This window comes from Drosophila suzukii, chromosome 2L (genome assembly GCF_043229965.1).
Source record: "Drosophila suzukii chromosome 2L, CBGP_Dsuzu_IsoJpt1.0, whole genome shotgun sequence".
Taxonomy (NCBI): domain Eukaryota; kingdom Metazoa; phylum Arthropoda; class Insecta; order Diptera; family Drosophilidae; genus Drosophila; species Drosophila suzukii.
The window spans coordinates 19064656-19090668 of NC_092080.1; the positions used below are offsets into that span (position 1 = coordinate 19064656).

Genomic DNA, 26013 nt, shown 5'->3' on the forward strand with positions numbered 1-26013 from the left:
CTTACATGCTAGCGGTGGGTTTGGTGAACTGGTTATCCGTATCCTTGTAGCCCGATTTCCACAAGCCCTGCGATTTCAGCAGATAGCGATGCAGGAACAGGACCAACAACAGAATCAAGTCGTATATCGCATAGTGGGCTTTGTTCTCAACGCCAAAGATTTTGGCAGGTGTCAGCGGTTGATTGGGCAGTTGGTGGTAGTTAGACCAGATCAGTTTGAACTGGAAGATGCACTTGATCAGGACAATGGCCTGGGTGTAGGCAATCAGTGTGACCCAGAAGGTTTTCGTGGGACGTGGCAGAGACAAGGTGCCCCACAAAAAGACCATGATGGGCAGGGGCAGCGAGATAAGACTGGCATTGACCACCTAAAAAGAGGAAGTAAATAAATAACGCTTCAGAGGCGATTAAGTCAGCGACTTACCTGATTGACGAACACCACAATGTAGCAAATGAGATCCGTATTGGCCAACAGAGCGTACCACGAGGAGATCAGCACCTCCACAATGATATGATGATCTCGCTGGGCAAAGTTCTCCTCCTCAAGATTAAATTCACCCGCGCTGGAAAATCGGCAAAAACATTATTAGATCACATATCATCTCATCACAGATTCGTGGAATCTATCAACTTGACATGCCGGGTGCTGTTCTTTTTAGGAATGTGTGCGCTGCATGCTCCACAGTCTACATGCGAGTGCATCGTGTGGAACTCGGGTGGAACACAAAACTAGGTTTAAACTAGGGTTAATCGAAGCCAGACATCGGTACATACTAGCAAAGAACGCATAGAGATAGGTTTAAATCATAGCAGCGAATACAACTTAGTGGAGAGGCAGGAATACGGATACAAATACAGAAATAGATGCAGTTACAGTTACCAAAAGATACAGAGGGGAGAGACAGAGAGTCGTGATAGATGTTATAGTAGAGTCATGGGGCTGGGCCGTATGATCATGATCATGGGGATGGGCATGAGCTTGAAAGATACATAGATATAGAGTAGGGAGGGTCGATTTATGAATAACAGTTCTTGGGAACCACTTTCTGAGTACAAATTGGAAAAATAGGAATTTGATTGTTTTCAAAAAATGATATTAGAAGTTTAACAAGGTATAATCAGTATAAATATCTCCGGGAAAAACTTTATTTTCTCTAAAACATTGCCGCAAATGTAGTTCACTTTTACTTGATCATCATTATATTATTTTTGCCCTTAGATAAGTTCCCCAAGGATATTTTTCCATTAAATCGACCCACCTCCTTAAAGAGAGTTATAGAGCGTTACGAACACAAACCGAAAGACACCAACACATTAATAGGCACATCAATAGGCTAAGGGGTAGTGAGCTATACGCATAGTTAGTGGGCGGGACCAGTACCTGTCCACCTGTTCGTAGGACCAGTGTTTGCTCAAGGATCCTGAGCCACCGCCGCTGTGGTGATTATGGTAATAATGTGCACCGCGCTCGACAGAGGGCGCTTTAATGCGTATCTCAGGCAGGCCACAGTCCGATTTTCGACTGAGCATCGTGCTATATATACGATTTATATATGTCACAGCGCATGGATGGGGTGGCGATAGGAATGGAATGGAGTGAAATGGAAAATTGGTGTCACAATGCACTTTAGATGAGGTTTACATATATATATTTAGAGAAAATTGCTCAAATATTAGGAGATCTTAGAGAGCAGACACATAGGTACATGTCCTGTGTTAGTTAGTTTTTACTGATCTCGTTTAGTCTTATATTGATAGTATGGTTCGATCTACTTACCCCTTGGCTGGCGGCGATGAATTGATTGATTGTTTTCTAACAAAACAAAAATTTATTCGGATGATCGAAATGCGCGCAGAAAAATGTAAAATGTAAGAAAAAGAAATTAGTAAGGATCTGTTTTTGTTCATTCTGGATTTTTCGTTTTTTTGGCATACATATAGACACATGAAATTAATTTAGCTCTAGTCAAATGAAATGTGCGTAATTGATAATATTCTGATTTTTAAAACACAATGAAAATAAATGAAAAATGTTGAGCGGTGCAGATAATTGAATGTGGGTTGATTTTTAACATTTTTAGATGTGCCAATCTAAAATATTTAAATAACTAAGTATATCAAGTATCATCTCCAAATATAAAAACTTAAGAACTTAATTTTTTATATTTGTAGTTTGGAAAATAAATTGAATTTACTTAAAAACTTGTTCTGTGAAAATGTGCTGACAATATGATCTCAAATTCTATCGGAATTCCCGCATTAAAAAACAAATAATTCGGGTTTTTGGGTTACCTATGGCTGACTCCATCAACGGTATCTACAGGCAGTTCGATGATTTCGTCGGCAACGCGAATATGCTGATGCTGTTGCTGTGGTGTACTGGTTGTAGTTGGTGGTTGCAGTGGTTCAGGTGGTGATAGCGGTGTGGTTGTTGTGTTCGTGTTCAGTGTGGTGCTGGTGGGGTCTGAGTGCTCGGTGGCATTCTGTGGGGAGATCACCACCCGCCGCGGTGTGGATGAGGAGGCGGGCGGGTCACTTTCATCGCTTCAACAGCATCAACAGCAACATCGATCGGGTTGGGTTCAACAACAACATGGTGGCACAAATGATGGAGGTGAGGTGGTGAGACATTGTTGTAGGTGTGTTGTTGGTTTCGAGAGTAATAGTATGTTGTGGAAGCAGGTACAGAGTTTCAAACACACGGAACACAAAAGTAAAACGGATATGCAAATAAAAAGAAGAAAAATAATATCAAATAAATAGTGAATCAAAACCGAACACAACTCTTAACGAACGTAAAGTACAAGTAAAATCAACGTTTCGTAACGCGACCAGAACACGCTACTCTAGGGACGCTCGGGGGCTTCCAGTTTCCAAAAATCAAAATTCAAAACTTAATTTAAATTTAACGCAAGCGGCGCACACTGGACCTGGGTTCCAGAATGGCTTTCTAAATACCTCTCGAGATTAGACTTGAGGAAGTGGAACATGGCAGCGGCACTGGACAGCCCCAGGCGATTCAGCGAGCTAGATTCCTGTAAAGAAAATATCCAATATTAGAACTGAAGCCATACGGTATTGATGAGATTTTCCAACCCACCTTGAGGGTCTTCTTCTCGCCGGCCAGGATGCGATTCACAAAGCGATAGTTGCGGGAGAAGCGGTTCAGTCTTATGGTCAACGTGACCAAGAAGCCCTCGAGCAGTCTGATAATAGGATTGGTATCAAAGTCCTCATCCGAATCCTTGGCTGTCACCTCGCCGCTATCCACTTCCATTTTGGACTTGCTATCGGAAGTCTCCTTGGAGGTGGCCTCACGTGCGGGAGCAGAAGTAGGTGGTGGTATTACCGGCAGATCACCCACATCCCTGGTGGGCGCTGGACTAGCTGAACTGGAAGCTGTGGCCGCATCGCGTTCCTTGGAGATGCCCTTGCTGGTGGAGGGAAAATCTCCAGTGGGAGCATCCTTCGACTTCTGTGGGTGCACAAAAATATATCGAGTTAGATTTTTTCTGGATGGTTAGGGCAGGCAAAAAACATTTATACGATTTAACGAAAAACGAAGCTTATACAATTTGTATATTTCTGTACAGTAGTTTGAGGTGAGTGCGCCCAACTGCTGGTCGGCAGGTTATTATTGCGGGCGCAGTTGAAAAAGTTGAGCTCGTGAGCAAAATAAGTGATATCAACAGGAGGTGCGCCAATTAAAGACAAGATATGTAGGTAACTCTGCTCTTCAGACTCACAACCTCGAGCAGCGTCTGGCTGCGACGACCAAAATCAAGCGGTTCGGACAGCGTCGAGGTGCGCATGCCCAGATCGCATTCAATGGTATCGTCGTCCTCATCGTCGTCGGTGGTTAGGCCCAGATCGTGGCCAACCTTCTCCTTTTCGTCGTCCAACTTCAGGGCTATGCGAGATCCCGGCTCTGAGGCGTAGGATCGCTCACGCATATAGAAGTGGCGACGGTACTCGGCATCATTGAGATCCTTCCACACCTTTGATCACAAGTCGGGGCAATTTTAGATTTTTTGTTTTTGGAGAATTTACAAGAATTTAAATACGGTTCAACAGTCATGCGGGCGGAGGATGGCATGCAGAATGCTCTAGTCTCATTAAAATCCCTATCGAAAATATCTGGAAACTCACATCGTAGAGGGTCTTGCGGCGCTGCATCTTCATCTCGCTCTCGGTGATGTTCTCCTCCTCCAGAAAATCAATCTCGTCGTGTATCAGGTCAAGTTCAAACTTATCGTCCATCTCCTCGAACATGTAGTAATCACCAGCACGTGTAGCTATAGGGGAACATTAAACTTAACGTTATTAAATACTCTAAATAAATATATCACTTATTGTGTTTAACAACATTAAGATGGATATTAGTAAAGAGTTGTTAGGATAAGGCTTTTTTCATTATGCATTCAATTTACAGAGCAGCACACAGAATTTCATGCAGTTAATCGGGAACAATTTATATATACACGGTATATGGGGCAGCTTATATAGCGGGAGTTAATATCGAACAAATAAGGCACACCAAACAAAAACTTTACCATGTGGATGTAATTTAATTTCCTTCCTTCTGCGTACTGTTGGTGCAGGAAGTGGATAACCATGTTCTAAAAAATAATCAAATACAAAAGTAAACAAAAAATAAAAATTAAAATTTAAAAAATGAACACAATTTAGACGTTTGTTTTAAGTTGAAATAAAGATAGAAATAACTCTAGCAACGGCACGCCGAAGTTTTAAATGTTGTAAATTGTATATTTCTGAACCGATCCCACGGCATTCAATATGCTTGTATAAAAAAGGATCTATTTAGAGTTGGTAAATCAAATTATATATTATAAAATAGATTCCATATCATTTTTAACAAATAAAAGAGATATTTTAAAAAAAGTATTGTAAAAAGCTTTAGAAAAAATTTAGAAAAGTTTTATATTTGCTTCATGCAATCAATCCCCTGAAGCTTTTAAAAATCGATTCTAGAAATCACATGTAGATCAATTTAAAGATTTATTATACACTTGTAGAAGCGCTCAGGATCTCTGATTACGCCTTCATTCACCATCAAAGAAGTAATTGGGAGCAAAGTAAATCTAGATTAGTGTTATTTACAGGTCAGACTCGGAGAGGCAGTTGCTTGGGGTCTGCTACACACGACCCCAATCGGTTTTATTAGCTTGTAGAGCACGCACATTAAAAGGTATTTTTTGTACAGAGTTTCGTTATAAATTAGCAAAATTAATGTTATTAGAGTAAAGATTCATCCAATACATGGTCCATGCAGCAGTGCGGGCTCGTAGAAGGCGCACATCAGCGACTCCATATAGGAGGCCGTACCCACGGGTCCCCAGCTATGTGGTCTTTCGGCGGATCGCAGGGCGGTCTCGTCCCGGAAACCGGATAAATTGCTGGACAGGCGCTTGCGCTGCGATTGCGACTGGGAGGCCTCGTCCAATGAGTAGCTGGCATTCCCCATGCTTTGGTGACGACGATGCAGTAACTTGTGACGCATGGTCACCACCTCCTCCTTATCCGCAGACTGTTTGGGTTGTGGGAGAAATGAATTATCTGGGCAGGAAGGTTTTCTCCAGGGATGCAAGCCGAACGTTTCTTTTGAAAATTTACCACTTGATAGATTATTTAAAATACCCTAACATAAATGTTTTAAAGGAGATATGAGCACATCTCATATACATAATAGTTAATATTAAAAAAACAATTGTACACGGTTTGCATCCCTGATATTCCCCACTTTACCAGTTGCTTTTTCATGGGGGATCGTTTAATGGAGACTGTTTCATTCCAGGAAACAGCCGCATTGGTTGATGACTGACGGCGATGTTGCCGGCGAAGATTCGGAGTTAGATTAGAGGATGGCACGGAACTGGCAGCACTGGAGGCCATGGCTGTGGCATAGGCAGCCAACGGCGGGGCCAGGGATTGCATGCCAACTGGTGCACTGACCTCCGAGGGAGCCAGTCCCAGAGATATCCTTTTAGGTTCCAAAAATCCCTCGGTGAGCAGAGTGGACAAGGCATCCGTACTGGGCGTGGTGAGCTTCAAGGACTCCAGGCTTTTAAAAACATTTTCTTTAGAGGGTTCCAAGACATTTCTGGGCAGTGCCACCGTTGTCTCCTCCTCGCTGACCGACTGCACATCCACATAATCCGTGATCTCCTCACAAGGCATAACATTGATCTCGGGCTCGATAATCACGGCAGCATCGGCACTGTCCACGCTCTCCACACTGCTGCCACTACTGGAGAGGATCGAAGCTCTTGCTGGCGAAGAGGTTGCTGAGCTGGCGGAGCTATGCTCATCGGGGGTCAGGTAACCAGAGCCCTGGCAGGAGGTAAAGCTGCTGTTGTGGGCCAAGGGCGCCACGTCGGACATGGCCTGCTCCGTGGGCGTCCGTCGCCCTTCAGGAATCCAAAGATTAATGTATGACACACACGCGACAATTTCCAACGGTCAAAATACAAAAAGGGGAAATTGCAAAAAACGCGACGAGAAGTACTAACACCAAAAAAACGAAAAGGGGCACGAAAAAGAGCCCCTGTATGTTAACCCATAATAACTTACCATCGAAGTGGGTCTGTTTGTCCAGGGGCCGGAGCATCTTCTGTTGCGTGGCTCGAATGCGCTCCATCTTCCGCTTGATCTTGTGCAGCACCTGCTTCTCATGGTCGTGACGATGGGCAATCTGCTTATGCCGCAGGCTCTCAATGATGTCGGCTCCTCTGTGGCAAAAAGTAAGCAATCAGTTTAGAAACTGGTCATTAAAGGACATGGCTATTTAGTAAACCTACCTAGAGGCCAGGATATTATTTGCTTTGGTATCCGTGATGATGTGGCAGAAATAGTGTGACTTGAAGATGCGCAGCTGGAAGATGATGAAGGCGAAGCAGATCGTGTCCCACAGCAGGACCACCTGGTGGGTGATCTTAGGGCATTCGCCGGGCTCCAACACCGTAACCGCATCCTCGGGCAGCATTACTTGTTCTATGGGCACACTGCTCGTGCATGTGATGCCTAGCATGTGCACCAGCCAGCAGCATCCGCTGGTCAGTTGCTTCATGTACAGACAACCTGCCATCTGGAAGGACGTCTTGATGAGTATATTGGAGACATTGAAGGCCAGCAGCCACTTCCAGCGCAAGATGATGGTGTGTATGGGTCGCAGATAGAAGTCCGATCCCTGCCACAGGAAGATGAACGCTCCGATCAGATAGCCCAGAGCCAGAAGATCCGCAATATTGGTACCGGCCAGGAAAACCACCGCTAGGGTGAACCAGTAGAAGCCGCACAGCACTCCGTTCTTCAGGATGTCCGAGTAGTTGCGTATGTACGAGCAAAAGTCGTGGGTGGGATTGTCGAAAGGAACGCGACCTAGCTGGGCAATATCCGCGATCACACTGCGGTTGCTGCCACCCGGATAGTCGTCGTTACTCGCATAACGCTGTTCAATGCAGAAGATGCTCTTCTGGCGGTTCAGGATGACCAGGACGATGAAGTCGAAGATCAGTTTGGGCACGTGGTTAAAGTGAAGGGCTCCCGGCAGCATTGTCCAGCGTTGAATGCCCTCGCCAAATGGGCCTTCCCAGGGATAAACTGCAAGACATATAGCAAAGTTATTTAAATAGAATTCAACTGATTAGTAATCTGATCTTACCCAGACATGAGCTCGGCGGCAGTCCGACCAGCACTATGTACTGTGTCAATATGGAAATGGCAAAGAAGGCCTGGAACACTCCCCAGATTTTGGCGCATTGCGATCTCCTCAGAAGCAGGAGCACCACTAGCCACAGGGCATAAGCGACGGCCACAATATCCTGGCGATATGTAATGGTGGAGACCAGGGCGATCAGCGATATCTCAATGCCGAATTTGTAGAAGCCAAAGTTGAGGAGATACTTGACCAGTCCCACCAGATCCTTCTCAGCATCAGTCCGAATAATATGGGGGAACAGCAGCTTGGTGGGTGGTGCATTTAAAGCTCCGATCTTCACGCGCATTTGGAGCTGGCGGAGAGTGATCACAGCGTGCATGGTCACAATAACCATGTAGATGATGTAGGTGCGCAGCAGGCTCATCAGTCCACCCTCTACCTTGTCGGCCTTGGTGAGGCCAATCCATTCGACATTGTTGGCGGTCCGGTTGTCAGACTGAAAACATCATATAAGAGCTAAGTATTTATGACCATTCCTACACAACAATATTAGATTAACTTACACAAACCACGTTAAGCTGCGAGTTATTCAAGTACTCGATCTGATAGATCATCTTGGACAGCACTATGATGGTGACAATGAACGAGATGAGGCGGCTGATGACCACCTGGACGGACTTGCGCGAGGTGGCGCCCAGCACACAGAAGCCCACGAAGACAATGTGCAGAACGCAGACTTCGCTGACGCTGCACACGAAGGCTGCGATGTAGACAGCCTTCATGATATGCAGTTCCAGGAAGCGCCAGAAGACGTCCTTGAAGTTCTTGAATATGTACTCCGACTTGTTCTTGATCTTGCGGAACGAAATGCGCACCAAATCTCGCACAGATGTCTCGAAATCAGTGGTGGCTCCGGGAGCAGCCTCCGCCGAAGGTCCCTGGGATCGACGCAGTGAACCGGCGCTACCACGACGCTTGGATGGCGCCGGTTCCAAGGCAGTTGTCTCCGTGGGTTTCTGTTGTGCCGATCCACCAGCCACCGACTGCTGTTGTAATGATGCGATGAAGCGCTTGTGGAAATAGTGCACTTGGATCACGGTCAAGATCACTATAATCGTGGGCGAGACCAAGTGGAGGAACAGATCCTTAGTCTGATAGCGCTTAAGGCCAATGTCCTTTTGTCTGTGAAATAAATATTATTATTAGATTTCAAATCTTTCGGGGATTCATATAAAAATACAACTCTTCTGATGAACCTAATATTAATGTTAATGTTTTAGTGTTAAGATGTTAAGCAATATATTATGCTTAGGTCTTAAGTTTTTAAAATAGCCACTTACAGTGTAGAGGACACATTCAGATAGTCTCTCCAGTATGTTTCGAACTTATCGAACTGATATGTATAGATCAATATGAGTATGGTCATGGCGTAGAAGATCAGAAACAGCCAGAAGCCATACATGATCTTAACCCAGGCCTTGGACGAAGATTGAAAGACCAGCAAGAAGAATAGGAACAGGGCCATGTAGCAGATGCGGAAGACGGTCATATTCTCGCCAGTGATCGCGCATAGGAAGATAACCAGCACCAGCAGCCAGATCCACAGGCGCACCAGTAGATTCTTGATCACATCGCCGGCCTTCTTTAGGAACTTTGAGGTCTTCTTGCCATCGTTGATGAGGTAGCTGGAACCAGCCGATCCCACCGTGATTTGCAGTGGCGCAATGATGTCCGCCAGTGTGCTATCCCTCCGACGATCGCGTTTTTCCTTGAAGAACTGCCGTGATGTCACCCAAAACATCAATACAAAGGCAGTCTTCACGATCAGTGGGACACACGGTCGCATTTGGTTCTCGATGGGTCGTTCAAAGCCAATTTGCTGCAGGTTAATGCCCGCTGTCTGCAAATACTTTACTTAATTAAATTTAATTTGTAAACTAAGTGACGCAATTTCTTACGGGAACGCTTGTTGGCAGTTCATCGTTGTTTAAATCCATTCCGTATATATACTGGGCAATTAGGAGCGCCTCAGCATATAAGACTATGAATGGACTGGATCGCATCATGGCCTTCCGCTGGTTCGGAATCATCCACAGCACGTTGGCCCAGAGCAGCAGGACAAACGTCAGCCAGCTGTGGTAGACTATGGACCAGGCCTAGAAAAAAATAGTTTATCAATGTCTATAAATAAAAGTATCTCTAAAGTATTAACAATCAGTCCATGGTTAAAACACATATAACTTATTTTTCAAATATTAGATCTTGTTACTGTTCTTGTAGACTTACCATCATCAGAATATTGGTGAATATATAGCTGTTCTGATAGATAAAACCTCCCACGCTGACGAAGCCATAAGATATCTGATCCAGTATGGACGTGGTGTTGTTCTCCTGCTCCGATCGCTGTTCCATGGAGTCCAACTGAATGTCATGACCCCGCTGAATTCCACTGGGCGCCACCGAGGATCCACTTTCCAGCGGTTGAGGTGTACGGGACTTACGCGTACTTTGGCGCACCAACTGTATAGAATGTAATAGTATTAATAAGCTCAGAATTAAAACTACCGACGCAGACATAGAGTAAAGAGTTCAGCTTACTAATTTAAATATGTACATACAAAGAGTTCTAGAGTTCTAGGGCAACTACGGGTGTTGATGACGATAGGTGTCTATCCGGGTGAGAGTGGCAAACAATTTTGGATCGCTTTAGCGGTGCTCTATGGCCCAGAACACATACATACAGTCACACATACGCGGTTAGTATCATGTTAAGTTAATATTATTGGTTAGGATTTTTTATGAATTGGGGAATATAATAGGACGATTAGTACTATAGATCGCTAGCGATGTTAGACGAGAACAATTTTACATCGACAAATGGAGAACGTTAGGAAAGCTTAATACAAATGATACATAGAAAGACAGAGCAAGAAATAGGCTAGATAGTCTAGATAGGTTATTTTAATGATTTAGGGTTAGGCTGGGAGAAAGATATACAGTATTGGCGCAAAGTGGAGTTAGTTTACGTACAGGCGTCGTCTCAGTCGGTTCATTCAACGTTGCACGCTGATCACGGCGCAAAGAAACCTAAAGCGGAAGTAATAAAAGAGAGAGCATAAACAAAAATCAAAAGGAAAACAAAAATACAAAGGAAAAGAAAAATGGCAGGAAAAATTGCAAAACAAGTTGTCAGTTTTCAGCAAAAGCGCACACAAATCGGATCAATTTGGGCAGCGGTTTGGGGTTAGACGTTAAAGCACAGACAAACATTTAGTTGGGTTTTAGTTGAGTTCACTAATTGTGTATAGTGTTTGCAGTACATATTACCCTGCTATTTAATCCCGGCTACAGGAAATAATAATGCCTCTCCCGTATTTCCTTATTTTACTGACTACTACTAATATTAAGTATAAAATCATTAAATTATCATAAATAAATTCTTCAAAACGATTATTTTTCAACAGAAATATGAAAGATAAATGGAAATACCCCAAGGACAAAAAGAAGAATGCAAATAAAAATGTTCAAGGCAAGATAAATTTTCCATCAGCTTATGCTAATGGAACGTAAGCCAGCTTATTGGGATTTTCGGTTCTCCTAGTTCTAATAAACCCATTCGATTTCTATGTGCGTCCGAAATCCGTAAAAATATTCCACATTCACACGCTGAACCCAGGTCGAAATAAAGCCCTAATCCCAATCCACTCGCTCGCTTACACTCAAGCGCTGATTGCGGATTGTGGCCGAGGTGGTGGTGGTGGTGGTGGTAATGGTGGCTCCACCTCCGCCAGGATTGGACCCATCCCGACGACCCCGCGACGTCTGCGAGGTGAGCAGCGATAACTGGCGGTTGACCTTGTTGCCGGTGGTGTTGTTGATGCTGCTACTATTGCAATCTAGCTGCTGGCCAAATGCGGTGGCGGGCTTGGCTTCCAACTGAGAGCAGTGGCCCAATGGTCCAGTGTTCCGGTGTTCGTGAGTTCAGGTGTTCGATGTTTGGTGTTCGGTGTATTGTGTTAGTGACGTTTTTTTTGTTAGGTGTTAGAAGTGTTTCATATGTTTTTGTTAAGGCGTGCAGAGATTGTCATGTTAGACAGTTTGAAATTGAAGTGGTTTATCCGGATGCAAATGGCAGCAGAAGAAGAGCAGAAATTGAGAGCAGATAAAACTATGTTCCCAGAATGGCCTTGTTTTTAATGAAGACTGAAAGCCAGTTTTCGAACTTCTTTTTTGTTAAAGATTCTAGCTTTCAGTCTTTTCTAATTAGGCCTCTAAGCCAACGTAAGTAAGAGATACTCAAACTTAAAGCTCCCCCATAGTTGAAACTTACCCGTGGCCTAATGAGATGCTTGGTGGTCAGAGCCAAAGCGAAATAGGCAAAAAACAAGGCAAAGGGATTGAGATATGAGTCCAGTGACAGCGTAGTATTGTACAGAACGTATCGTAGGTCCGGCTTGCAGTAGGATTCAATGAGCGGTTCCAGTCCAATCAGGCTGATGGGCACAGAGATAAAATGAAAGTCAGATGATGCCCGGCCCAGTGAGCCGTCTGCCACTTACCGGGCTGTCAGGGTGGTATGATTGAGGTGGCTCTGCATCCACGGCGTCTGGTAGGACACAATGGACAGGGAGTGCAGCACGAGGACGACCATCACGCAGCGCAGCAACAACGCGAAGCCCCTGCAGAAAAAGGTGCGAGAATACAAAGGGAAAGTCAGAAATGTGTCCGGAATTGATGGCGCTGATGGGGCACGCACCGTTGCAGCGTCTGGCAGGTTGCCCAGTAGGTGCCGGCCAGCAGGAAAATGAGAAAGTAAAATCCACCCGGCACCGAGGGACGCAGCACGGCCGCAAAGAACAGCGTGGCCAGGCAGAACAGAGGAGCTGTCGATGGAAGCGATTCATTAATTTTGATTGAAAAGCATCCCACAAGGGGGGCTCCGGAAATCTCTGGCTGTGTTGTTTGAAATTGGCATGTAATAACCGTCACTGTTTCTCAAAAGCTACAAATGATACTATTATGAAAATGTAAGTGTTTTATACAGATACTGCATACTTATTATATTTTCTTTCCGCTTTAAAAAGAATAAATATTGCTTTACATGGATAGGTTTCTCAACATTCTTGGAAAAGAAACATAATCTCTTGAGATCTAACTGAGTTTCCTTAGATTAATCCATATTTGTTTGACTTAAAAAGTGACTTTCGTTTGGAATCATAACGCTAGAGATTTCTGAGATACTCGTTGTACATAGTTTATGGATACATATACTCACAGATCTTGATCAATCCCTCGAAGTGGATGTGCTGGCTGATCATGGACACGCGTTTCCTCAGCTGTTGTTGCTGCTGCTGCAGTGGCGTGGTGGCCGTCGGCTGGGGCACATCTCCACCATTGGCATCTGTGGCAGGGGGCTGTGAGGACTGGCCATTTTCCGCCTGGCCATCGGGCACTTCTCCGTTCTCCAACTGCTCGGTTCCGACGGGCTGAGAGGCCACTCGCTTCACCGTGAGATACGATCCCAGGGAGGTGGCGAAAACCAGCACCTCAGGCACTAGCCATTCAATTATGGCAAATGCCCTGAAAGAGGAGAAATGTATTATTGATAAATGGGTAAGTTGTTATCTTAAATAATGAAATACCCACCTCAGATCGATAAAGCTCACGAAGCCAATGTGTCGCAGTAGGTGCTCACTGAACGAGCAGTTGTAGATCGGCAGCGTGAGGCTGAGCGCCAGAATCTGGAGCGTTATGTGACCCAAAAGGACCAGCGTGCTCAGCGCCAGCAGGATGATAAAGAAGGCCGTCACAGATCCCTTAAAGTTGCGACGCGTGGCCAGGGGCACGAAGGGCGAAATAAAGAACATCAGCAGGTACACAAAGGATATGCCCACTGGTCGCATCAGCGCAGCTAAAAAATCAGAAAGATTGGTAATGTTAGTTAAATTTAAATAAAAAACTGTTAAGTTGAAAATACTTTCATTGATTTCAATTCTGTAAAACAGTAAATACTTTTTGTTAAAACTAAAAATGATTTCATTCTTGTTCAGGAAATAACTAAAAACTATAAACTTTGAAAATATGTATTCCAACATAGAAAAAATATATTAAAGTACATTATTCTTGAATTGAGAACATTCGTTCTTAAAAACCGTGTAAGTATATTTTGGTATCAATGCTCTCAATATTAGAACGAAATGGCGAGAAGAGAAAAGTTAAATTAATTTTATTTATAAGTATAAGTACAAACTACTAACTGGACTAATAGTTTATTTGTTGAGATATACAATGTAAATAATGATTCGAGCAAAATAAAAACATTTTCAACTTCAAAAATGTAATTATATTTTTAATAACATTTTCAACTTAGATGAGAAAGGCAGAATTTTCTGTTAAGAAATATTTAGAATCGTTATTTTCAATAGAAAACTATAAAGTACAAGCCATATCTAGAGTTCTAGCTCGCACAAATGAATTTCCTAATAATACATATTATTAAAATATTATTGTATAATAATTCATGTCTCTATCTATTCACAAATATACTCACCGAGTACCAGGACCGCTGGCACCACGATGCGCTGGAGCACCATGCACGCATAGCTGAAGACCATTTTGATGGATGCTCCCGCCTCCTTTCTCCACCAGATGCGTCTCCGGACTCAGACTCCGACTCCGACTTAGTAGCATTCATAAAAGCCTCAGCTTCGAGTGCAATTTGTTGCCACAAGCGGCGCAGAGCAGCTGAAATAATATAAAAAAGCCAATTAGAATTTAGTTTCAATTAAATTAAACCCGGGGAAGCCTGTTGCTAACACTTTAAGGCTTAAAGCTTTATGGTCCTTATTAAGGCGGACCCTAAAAGAGCACTATTTATTTACGGATATAAACATTGACACACTTTTAATTAACACTAGCGAAAAAACAAATAAAATCCAGCCCGTGCTAAGAAGTGGGCGTGGCAGTCGGTAGTCGCACGCTATCCAGAATTGGGTGGGGTTAGTTTCAATTTTCCCTTCCACTTTCCACATTTTCCAGTTGCAAAAGGAGCGAGGAGTGGCCACGCAGCTCGAGCTTTAAGGAGCAAAATCGGGGAGACCGGGGGTCACGTCCAACCGACAAGTTGGCTTATGGATAAATGTGTAATTGACATTCAATGGCACATAATGTGGCATTTATTCGAATACGGTTTAAATTAATGGTGCAGAAACGGTTTAAACAAAGGAAGAAAGCCATCCAGAATGGGAAAGATAATGGCGAAGAGCATGACAAACGCTTTAAGAGGAAAATATTTCACTTTCGATAAAAAAGTTCGCTGAAGAAAGTTAGTAAAAAGATCAATACCAAATGATGCAATTGTAAATATACATAATGTAAAACATATACACTACAGCCTTAACTTAAATTTTTTTTTCATTAGGTTCTTTGAAATAATATCACGTATAGAACGGATGAAGCTCTCATTTCTTATTTTTTTTCTATGCTATACTAAGAATAAGAATAAGATAAAAAATTCAAGAAGTCGAGTTAACACAAAAAAACGTAGTAAATGTGCCTTATCAGTAATTTGTGTTGCCTTTTTTTATAAGTGTTTTTCTTTTGCTTATTTAAAACTCGCACAAGTTAGGCATCTACATCCGATCGCTTGGATAACATCAAATGGCGATAAGGGGCATGAATTCCTGACCTGATGCCTCACATACACAAGGCTAGAAGAATGCAAAAAACAAGCAAAAAACATATACAAAACTGCTAATTTCAGTGAATGGCGAAAAAAGATCAACAGCAATGATGTAATTTGGCATGTAGAAAACTTTTTAATTCTTCATTTTTTGGCTCGGTTAATAAGAGCAACAATGGGGCAAACAAAGAAAGCAAAAAAAAAGGGTGAGATACCGAGGGGAAAGGAGAATCCACCCACGCCTCCAACGCAAATGTATCCGACATATAATGTCGGCTAATAAGAGAGGCGGAAAATCCAAAAAAAAACGAACAGCGAGGTTCTGGCGGTTGAGCCACCGAACCGACAAACCTCAAGTGGTGCCACACCTAACCCCCTAAATCCCCCAAACCACCCACCACGCCCCCGCCGCCCTTGGGCAAACAAACAGATTCAGCTAGACAGTAAAAAAATGACTGATACAACCACAACAACGAGCCGGGAGAGCCCCACACTGGCGATAAAAAGCAGTAGTAGGCATATAAAAAACAAAAAAAAGCACTCTACTATTTCAGCAAAATAAATGCTGGTGGTTGGGGCATGGAGAAGAGGGGGCGGGCAGGAGATCCCCGTCTGAGCAGATGTCTAATGGCACAATAATGCTGATGGAAATGCGACTGTCTATATGGATGTTTAATACACAAACACAGCAAAAAGTTTGCGTACCAAGATAAAAGGTTAGATATGCAGCTATAAAGAAGAGTTTTTATAAAAAAAAACTTTAAAATATTATAAGCTTTAAGAGGTCATTAAAAAGGGTTTAACAACAACTAACTTAATATACATTTGACTAGTATCAGTAACTATCCTAAGTATTAATTTTTGGGTTAAAGACAACTTAAACCATGACTACTGAAGAATTCGCGGCTTATTTAAATATTGAAACATTTTGTAAGTATTTTGAATAAGGGTTCCATAGTTAACTCGACTTTATTTGAAAAAATCTTTATAATTCTTATTAGCAATTCATTTTCCGAGATTTTATTATATTATCCCCCATTAAAAAAAAGGGGTAAGACCAGAATCAGAACTTGTTTCCACTTCCATTCGCGAAAACAGAGCCGCACGTCGCATCGTTCCATAAAAACCGAATGAGACACGTGTTGCTTCTATGCTTTGGTGCTTGATTATGGGCCTAAAGGCATTCCAAAGCACACACCCCCTTTTTGGGACCCATCCACCCGCAATGACAATGAATATGAAATGCCAGAAGAAGAGGGTTTAACCCGCGTGTTATTCGCTACTAATTCATTTGCCATGCACGCATCGCTGATTGAGCTGCTGCTACTGCTGCCGTTTGGCTTTATAATGTATATAAGCATTATAATGTATATGGATACCCAGATATCTATATGCCAATCGAGAGGCCAGCTGCTGTTGTCAGTTCCCAATGATTGGGGTGCCTTTTGGGCCTGTTGCTGCTTTCGTTTTCTGTTTCAATTTCGATTCGAATTTCCATTTCCATTTCCATTCTGATCCAAATGTTTATTTTCTTTCTATTTGCTACATCTGAGCAAGAATATCAAACATAAGTAGCGTTTGCATGTGCTTTTATTGGGTTAACTTGGCACACATATTTGCAACGGACACTTCAATGTCGCCTGGCTATTGAGATTCCCAATGTTGCCATTGTTCGACATGGTTAATGCAGGGAAATGCATGTTTTGGCACTTGCAAATAAACATTAACATTTGTTTTGGATGGAAAGCAGGCAGCTGATGGCAAAATGTCCCACATGGCGTATGCGTGATTTTAAAGTATTCCTTTCATATAAATCATTCCGAGATGTACAAATGGCTGATAAATTTGCGAGTAAACTTTTATTTTAGAAAGCAACAAAGTGTACTAGTGTTCTTAAATGTTATTGTCTTTCGAAAATGATGCACACTTTATATATTAGTAATTCTTTGGTGGATGATTTATGTATGCTATCTTATTGGGTTTATAACTTAAAAATTCTAAAATTGTATTTTCTGAGTAAAATTCGAGAAAATAATCCTAGCCGCAAAAGCTATTCCAACTTTCTGCAAGTTTCTGCATAACCAAGATGAAATGTCTTATCTTAAGCGGCTTACATGAATAATGAAATAAAGCTGCAAGCGAGGAACTCAATTGCCAGGGAGCTATCATGTAGCGCTCAGCTCGACCTTCATCCACATCCACACCCTCGTCTTGGAAGTCCCCCCCCCCTGACATTCATTAGCGGAGCTTCATAGCTTCATTGCCAAGTCTGCCAGCCACTTGAACTTTGTCTGGGCGTTGGCATCTTGCATTAAGATTTGCAATTCTATTTTCTCAAGTGCAGTGGCGAACCGGAAAAGTCGGAAAAACGTTGACAAAGTCACCTAATCTCTGACCAGTTAGTCTGTGCTTCTTCCTCCCTTGCAGCGTGTCCGTGGGCCATTAATTTACCATTAATTACAAATGTCCAAACGAGTGGCTTGAGCTTTTCCTTTTTATTTCTACTCATTTTCAACTTGCTCTATTTTTAGTGTCCAGTTTTTTCGTTGAGGTTTAGTTCTTTTTTAGAACCTCGTAATCTCAGAATTATTGCGGTGGCTTAGAGACCTCTCCCTGTTTGTATTTTCTGTACCTCTTGCTGCAATTGTCGCTATAAATACGTAGATGTCACACGGGTGCATGTCACACGATTTTCGATTCCGGTTCCACTTTTCGGATGATGACGTCACTTTGTTTGAAGACTGTCAATGTCGCAACTTGGGCAATTGTTAACCCCTTGTTGCCACGCGGGTTAGAGAGCTTTAAAAAGAAAAATGGCTATCGGAGAATCAAAGCATAATTACTTGAAAACACGCGAAACTCGTACTGAAAAAAGGGAGTAGCGCAAATAATGAACAAATTTCATTTCACATTCTTCGTGTGCGTTTGACAAGTAAGCTCACCCATAAAAGCGCTAGAAGTGGAAGACTTCACATGTCGTTTTATACAGAAAGTTTATAGAATTAGGTAGAAGTCATCAGATGTTTATAACTTACTGAAAGGTTCACGTGTAGTCGTTAGCTTCTTTAAAAACTAAAAGTTTGAGAAAAACTTACGCACTACAGAGTTTGGTTTACAAAAACATGTCGAACGAATATGAATTGTACTTTTTAAAAGTTCTGCTCAAAAAACAAACTTTACGTTTTAATTTATAAAATATTACAATAAAACAACTTTTGTCAATTTATAAAGTGTTTTTTATCTGGGCAAGAGCAGCCGGCATTTTAAGAGGTCATGACATATTTCATCAAGAATTACAAACCAATTTAATTATTTTTCATCGAGCCCGCATTAATCAACAAGGGTTAATTGAATCACACAATTTGTGGTTTGAGTGCGATAAATCCAAGTGGCATCGTTAATTTCATATGCACCGGGAGCAGTTTCGGCGCTATCTGCAGAAGATTTGGGTCACTTGCAGTGTTTTCCACGATGTTTAATGCAGGGCGTGAGTGGGGGCAGTGCTTACAATTACGTATTCGTAAATTTCACAAGGGAAATTAATTTCAAAGTGGTTGCGACCCCACAAAGAAACACACACACTCGTGTGTTTATATGACCAAGGGCAGAAAGAGTGAGCTAATGGGCCAACAAGCTGTGGCCAACGCCTTCGTTTCACTCAAAGTGACAGGAGATGGGATGGCCAAGGAAAGGAGCGGGACACAGGAGCAGGAGCAATGGAGGCGGGCACAACCAAAATGCATATTCGTCTCTGGTCTTGGCCTACATTTATCTTGGTGAACGAGCCCCAAAACCGCACACACGGTGGAATAAATTCTTAAGTTGTCTAAAAATAGAATTCGTAACACTTAAATCTTTTAAGACTTAGCCCCCATAAAGTGGTTTGAGAAGGAAATAATAAATTAATAGTATTCATAAAATAATTACACAGGTACGCAGCCAAAATTCTCCACGAACCATTTCTAGTTTTGTATTATAATTGGATCCTCCTAAGTAAAAGTCCCATACAAATAATTATTTGAAAAAAATAATATTTCTAAAAAATATTAATGGAAAATATTATAATATTTTTCTGATGAATATCTTTTTAAAGGCAACCAATTTCTCTTATAACTTGGTTTTCAAAAAATAAATTGAAATGTTTTAATCCCAATCCTTAAAATAATTGAATTGCAGCTTTATTTAAGGAAAGCTTTATTAGAAAACCCTTTACTGAAATAAATTGTATAAACATACATCGATGCTTTGAATACTATAATATTTCGAAATTAATTTTACTACTTTTTAAATGCAAGATAATAAAGTTTAGTGCCAATAAAGTTCTTGCTTTGTGACATATACATACATAGGAATTAAATCATGTAAGCTATAATATTTTAAACAGCCCACAAATATTTTACCGGGCATTTGGCTATTTTGGCCCATGGTATACTGCACCAGCTGTGCACAAGTGAATCGACTACAAAGTGGCAGGGGCAAGTGGGCGATGCGGCCTGTGGAGACTCCATAGTGTGCAAATATCATAAAATGTGCAGCGCGCTTCTCTGTTTGACCTGTCAGAGCATATTACACATCCGCCGTGTGTGCTGTGTGTCTAAAGCGAGGGGAGGAGCAAAAAGGCATAGCTCCTGCGTTGTTTTCCATTAACAAACAATTTGGCTGATGCATTCGGTCGAAGTAACAGAAGCAGTTAGTTACTCGTCCGTTTTCATGGTTTATTTCAATTGGTTTTTTACTCCTATTGCCCTTTTTTAATCTATTTGAAAGGTTAAAAAAGAGCCCGCTGAGCACGTACACTAGCCGACATGTGTGCAATTACTCCGCCCAGAAAATTGTCGCGTCCTGCTAACGCGACATTAATAGTGACAAATTTGGCGAAATGGTAATGGACTGGTCACGACTTTATCCTTCGGCACATCCTTTCCACTTTCCATTTCATTTGGTCTGTCGTAAAAGTCTTTTTTGCCATTTTATGACAGTTGCCTTTGCCTTTCACTTGCTAATTTCATTACCGTCTGACTCGCGGTAAAAAAAGGAAAAATACAAGAGGATTCTTTTGGCTGAAAGCACCATTAAAGCCAGAAAAATGTCATATTCCCCCCAATTTATCATCATACATCAACGGAGTAGTTTGTCCAACCTTCGTTCCATTCCCAAATCCCTTAGAGAAGACACGCAACAGTTCCTACCAGACACTTTTCTTTGCAAATTGGGGTTGGGAATGGAGGGCCAGGTTGTCAAATGAGTGTCGTCCTGACAGGCGGTCCTAAGGATTATGACCTGGCATTAACATGCTTCCAAATGGTTGACTCAACTAGACTTGAGGGTGAAGTTGAGTCAACAGGTTATGACCCCGAAACAGGGAACATTTACATTCAGGTAGAGGTAGGGCTTGTCAAATTACATTGAAAGTTATCTAACTTTGTTTCCAACTTTTAGGTTAGTTTATTTATTGTTCCAGAGCTTACTTGAACTGTAATGGCTAAAAGTTTAACTAAGGTTATAAGGGTTTTATGAAAACCATACATAAATTCCCTTTTATAATTGAGAACTAATAACCTACCCTTAATATAATGATTATGTGAGTCAGACATAAGCACATCTTACTTTCGAATGTGGAAATACTATGATATTTTGACTGCCCAGCTAAGTTACCAAGTCTTAAATGTCCCTATGGACTTTTCAATGTTTTAACTTATCCGAGAACTAAATGCTGTGAACGCATAGAAATATTCTTTATAAATAAATTCCTGACTGGCAGTGAAGCGTGACCATACCCAGCCAAACGCGTCATTGCCCACTTTGTAAAGAGGCATTCAAGATCGAATATTAAGACAAAACAATATGCTGAAAAATAATCGAGAAGAAAACTAAATGAAAAGACTAAACCCAGACTCAATCGCTTTCTCACGACCTTCAACACAGTGCGAAAAAACCGAAACAAAAACATTCACGCATGAGAAGTCAACCAGCTAGGAATCATCGACATATACTCGATACCAAGAACTATCCGACTATATCCAAATGAATATGTGTGCTAGTACAAACGAATATTTATATTTTATTTTCTGATTGCAGGCCCCACACCCACAATGCCACGATAAGCAAAAAATTAATTTGGTTTCTGATGGAAATAAAACTGACTGCGATAAAACTAAAATTTAATTAAGGCATTTAGAATAAATGACGGACAGTGAGTGAAGAAGGAAATTCACGAATAAATAATATTGTAAAATATGTTGTTTGTGCTCAAAGCGCTAAAGTAAAGCTACATCGGAAACAAGTTCTGTGGTCGAGAGACCGGCAGATGACTAAATTCCAAACCAGACTCAGACAGTATGAGACTTTTGTTTTATTGTTCCTAGATAGAAGCTTATATGTACATACGTATATATTTGTGTTTTGGGGGTATATATGTACCACTAGTGTTCCGAGTGCGATGACGCAACAACGCATAAAATGTTAAGGAATTCGTTTGCTTTATAGTATTTTTTCTCACTCGCCTCTGGCGGCGGCATTTTGTTAAAGTATTTTAGTTCAAAAAAGGCCACCATAAGGCAAAGGCCAAGTGCAGGTAGGAAAACGGAGAGAAAACAATAACATCTGCTGCATATCGCCTCCTTAAAATGCATCCTTTTTACCTGTGGGCGATGGCCACAAAACCGGAAAGGCTAAGCTGCCACTGGAGATAAGACAGAATATAGACCGAGTCAAAAGAGTTTGGTACGCTAAAAAAATACTACAAGGTTCTTAAAATAATATTTACATTTTATTTAATAAATCGATGTTTCGAATTCACTATGTGAACTTGAAATAGTTTGTATTTCGCATACCCATTAAATTTCATAGGCTTTAAAAACTCGTTTATTTCTATTTTACAATGATGAACATTTTGTACGGAAATTGGACACCATTTTTCAGACATCAAATCGAACGTGAATTCATTTCACCCATATGGCTTTCAATGTATTTCACGTGAATTTTTTTTGTAAGAGTTATATGCAAAAATCGAATAGCAAATATGTTAAAAGAGGGAGACGGGCCAATTGAAAGAGAAGGACCCCGGGAAAACAAAAGAAAAATCGCAGTGGCATCGTCGAGCGACAAACAAAACAAGCTGAAAAATAACTGCAGCTGTTGCAGTTTTATAAATGTTGTTCCCCAAAAACCTACTCCCTCAGCCACCCATCCAAAAAAGATACCTATCCTATCTGCACACATATAGTATAGGTATATAGTAGATGGTGTAGCATATAGATGGGGTTAGAGATGTGGATGGTCTGTTGTCGCTCGGTTGGTTGGTTCTCCACAATAAAAGTGAAATTTTCTCGTGCCAAATTTCGTTGACGGCGGGTGGGTTCTCCATGGTAAGGTCTGTTAGGCACTGACACTGTAACAGTTTGTGAAGAACTTTTCCGAGGTTGCACAAGGCAACATAAACTAATTGCAACAACATTTCCGACCGTCGTGCAGCCAAGAAGTAATCAAAAAAGCTACTTTGATAAATTAAAGGAGAACTAATGATAGCAAACTAGATAGTTTCTACTTCTTTTTTGGCAATTAATCAATGTTCCATGGAATCCAAGTTGAATGGCTTAATTTGTGTATATCTTAGAGTTTCTATCATTACAATTTTAGTGGCATCAAGAATCTTTAGGTAACCAACTCAAAGGCAAATAACCGCAAATCAAAACAATTTCTTTTTTAGAGAAGTATACAAATTGCAACAGATAAACAAATTACGAAATTTCCATTTCATTCATCAGATCAAAAATCAAATATGAGTATAAAGAGGCACGCAATGATAACGAATCAATTGAATAAATAAGTAGGTAATTTTTAAAAATATTCATGAAGTCATCAGTAGCATCTGGGAACTAGGGTTTCATTGAGAAAACAAATACATATAGACTCCAAGCCGTGATAATGCCACCGGTCTAGACAGGCGATAGTCGCGGGTCTCACGAATGAAATGCGTCATTTATTGATTGCAAATAAATATATGGGAAAGCAACAAGCGACCCCGAAGCCAAAAGCTAGAACCAAATCGGATGCAATGCCTCAAAAATGACTCAATAAGAGGGGCATTTTGAAATGCTCGGGTTAAAATGTTATCTACAACTTTTGTTAGTCAAATATAAAATCGTGTCAGAGTATTTAGATCAGTTGTTTTTGTTTTGTTTATGTGCCGACGAACTCATATTAATGACTGTTTAATTGTTCGATGTTCGATTTCGACCATAGTTTTCTCCCGTATCACCTGACTACCGGTATAAAACTTAAGTGTGTAAATAATAAACAAGTGTCAAGAGTTGCATTCCCCCTAAACAACAAACAGCAGGTCGTGGGCCTTTTGCCATATGCTCAAGACTCAAGACAGATAACGCTGAAACCCAGTTTTTCCCTATAGTCATACAAACACACTTATGTACATATGTGGGCAAACAGTAGCAGTTAGAATTCTAGTCTTGGTACAAAAAGAGAATATTATAAAAAATTATTAGTATTTCTTAAATGGAATTAACGTTTTTAAGAAGCACAATAAGGAATATTAAATTGATTTGTAACATTTATTTAATTTATTAATTATTTAATTTCAAATTGTTCAAAATTATGTATAATTTCGAAAACCTATTAACATTATTTGGGACTGCTTTTTTTCTATGGATATTAAATAATTATTTTATTGCTGTGCTAGATTCGTCAGCTATATAATTTCAAATAGGCGTTCTATGAGGGCTTTTCTTTGTTATATTTTTTTACAATTTGAATTTTCAATTAAAATGTACAAAATTATTTATACAAAATTTATATAAAAATTCGGAAACCTAGTACAATTAATGGGACTGCTTTTTTTGTATGATATAAAATAATTATTTTATTGCTGTGTCAGACTCGTCAGCTATTTAATTTGAAATAGGCGTTATGTTATGTTTTGTTTCTATGTTATAATTTTTCATATTTTGGATTTCCAACCGCTTATCCGTGACCATGAACAATATGACTTTCGAAGCAATGGGTCAAGTTCTGGCGGCGTTATCGGCAAAATGGAAAGGAAATTATTCGTAAATGAAAGGGGTTCTCAAATAAACCGCTTATCTCCGCGCAGAAAAGTAAATAAATGAAAGTTATTTACGCTGATTTGACGCTTTTTGAGCCTGCGCTAATTCCTCAAACTAATTGACACAGATAGAGGCGTATAAATGGATCTAAAAAACTTGCAGTACGTTAATGAAATTAAAAATAGATCAACAGCTGAAAATACACAAGGTGTGAGAGAGACAGGGCCAAAAAAGTCAAACAAAAGCAAATAGGGAAATAAACAAGAGGGGAACATCAAAAACACAAAGAACTAGAAGAACTAGAACATGGGAAATCAGAATGGAAAATCAAATGTGTGGCTTGACTTGTTAGTTAGCTCTTTACACTTTTTATTTGTAAATCTCGAATATGTTAACCGATGAATATGTTATAACCTTCAGGTTTTAGCGCTCTTTTTATCGAGTTGCTAGGCAGTTTCAGGCGAGCAAAACAAAAAGATGTGTGTAAGTTCCACGGTGTGTCTTACCACATTTGCATAAGCTCTGCGAAGGGGACCACAACAAAAACAAAACTGAACGATTTTTACCGATTTATTAACCAAACGCACTCTAAACCATCCACTTTCTCTCTTTTTACGACCTTTTCAGATCTTTTCGATCACTTTTGCTCACTTTTCACCGCTTTTTTCTGTCGGTGCAAATTATTTGGTAAGCACTTTAGCGCATTTGTTATTGTTTCGGTTCGGCTTCGATTTTTACAGGCGTCGCGTTCTGTTGCGCGAATCCGGTTATTGCACCAATTTGGGCTGCAAAACTATATAGCGCGGAATCCGTATATCCGTGTGCCTAACATAAACCCAAAATATCGTTAATGTAACATTTTCTCCCGGCGATTTGTGCACTTTTTGTTACTTTTAGCGGAGCACCGAACACACGAACAGCGCGGTTGAAAACATTTCGAACTGAGTGGGTGTTTGAGCGCTGCAGTCGCCTTAAATACCGAGCGAGAAAACCACTCAAACTCGCTCTCCCGCTCTCTCGCTGCGTTTATGGGGAGCTAATCCCATGATAAGTATTCATTTCATGTATTTCCCTTTTTTTTTTTTCGTAAAACCTGAGTCAGGCATTTTTATCAAGTCATTATTTTTTAAATTTTATTTAAGGATTGTGTAGCACTAAGGGCTCATCACATTAATCAAGGTTAAGTTTTTCAATCAGTTCAAGTACATGCACATATTTTCTGTGAATTCTTTGCATAAAAGAATATAAATCAAATCACCTCTTTGGCTTATTAAAAACATATTGAATACAAGAATTCATTTAAATTACCATGCATAAACCGCTCTCACTTGAGTTCAAATTGGAGATGGAGAGCGAGAGACATTGCACAGTGGGTTGAAAATAAAATGTGCCAGCACTGACATATCTTAGCAAAACATTAAACATTTAAATTACGGCAGGAAGATTGTGGGTACAATAACGGTTTATTCGGCCAAATTATTGTTGCTGAGAAAATGTGTTTTTTTGTCTTAACTTTATTTAAGCTTTACTCACCCAAAAACATTTCTACGCCATTAAACTTCTTACCCAAATTGATATTTGCGCTCCAAGTTA

At 40.8% G+C, this 26013-nt stretch overlaps 3 protein-coding genes across 25 annotated transcripts in view; all 3 read right to left on the bottom strand.

Annotated features, from left to right (window-relative positions):
• Positions 1–1712, bottom strand: part of RpS2 (ribosomal protein S2) — a 16366-nt gene extending 14654 nt beyond the window's left edge. Inside the window, exon 1 of the mRNA XM_065868909.2 lies at positions 1703–1712. The gene's annotated coding sequence lies outside the window, so the exon portion shown is untranslated. The remainder of the gene's footprint in view (positions 1–1702) is intronic.
• Positions 1–25364, bottom strand: part of Piezo (piezo type mechanosensitive ion channel component) — a 27881-nt gene extending 2517 nt beyond the window's left edge. Inside the window, exons 1-26 of one of the 23 annotated variants that reach the window (XM_070997661.1) lie at positions 24987–25363; positions 14228–14421; positions 13324–13588; positions 12953–13257; positions 12434–12560; positions 12237–12356; positions 12008–12170; positions 11395–11613; positions 10708–10764; positions 9964–10197; positions 9636–9833; positions 9018–9586; positions 8241–8859; positions 7681–8173; positions 6818–7619; positions 6591–6748; positions 4553–4618; positions 4149–4294; positions 3746–3997; positions 3100–3474; positions 2958–3034; positions 2292–2543; positions 1777–1812; positions 1381–1533; positions 424–562; positions 6–367 (exon numbers count right to left, since the gene is read on the bottom strand). In XM_070997661.1, coding sequence (XP_070853762.1) covers positions 6–367; positions 424–562; positions 1381–1533; positions 1777–1812; positions 2292–2543; positions 2958–3034; positions 3100–3474; positions 3746–3997; positions 4149–4294; positions 4553–4618; positions 6591–6748; positions 6818–7619; positions 7681–8173; positions 8241–8859; positions 9018–9586; positions 9636–9833; positions 9964–10197; positions 10708–10764; positions 11395–11613; positions 12008–12170; positions 12237–12356; positions 12434–12560; positions 12953–13257; positions 13324–13588; positions 14228–14291 — 6251 coding nt within the window. In that variant the 5' untranslated portion in view covers positions 14292–14421; positions 24987–25363. Of the gene's footprint in view, positions 1–5; positions 368–423; positions 563–1380; positions 1534–1776; positions 1813–2291; positions 2544–2957; positions 3035–3099; positions 3475–3745; positions 3998–4148; positions 4295–4552; positions 4619–6590; positions 6749–6817; positions 7620–7680; positions 8174–8240; positions 8860–9017; positions 9587–9635; positions 9834–9963; positions 10198–10707; positions 10765–11394; positions 11614–12007; positions 12171–12236; positions 12357–12433; positions 12561–12952; positions 13258–13323; positions 13589–14227; positions 14422–24926 lie in introns of all 23 variants that reach the window. The other 22 variants (XM_070997662.1, XM_070997658.1, XM_070997665.1 and 19 more) reach the window with 22 other exon arrangements.
• On the bottom strand, positions 4628–6401 carry LOC139352964 (platelet binding protein GspB-like). Its single transcript, XM_070995875.1, has 2 exons — positions 5766–6401; positions 4628–5547 (listed from the first exon to the last, which is right to left on the bottom strand). The coding sequence occupies exons 1-2, from the start codon at positions 6399–6401 to the stop codon at positions 5269–5271; spliced, it is 915 nt and encodes a 304-aa protein (XP_070851976.1). The 3' UTR covers positions 4628–5268.
• Positions 25365–26013: the final 649 nt, after the last annotated feature.

Bases quoted from the DNA above. Each gene is read 5' to 3' on its own strand.
- LOC139352964 (XM_070995875.1), bottom strand. From the start codon at position 6,401: ATGTCCGACGTGGCGCCCTTGGCCCACAACAGCAGCTTTACCTCCTGC. The intron at 5,548-5,765 runs GTAAAGTGGGGA...CAACCCAAACAG, and splicing joins CCCCCATGAAAAAGCAACTG to TCTGCGGATAAGGAGGAGGT.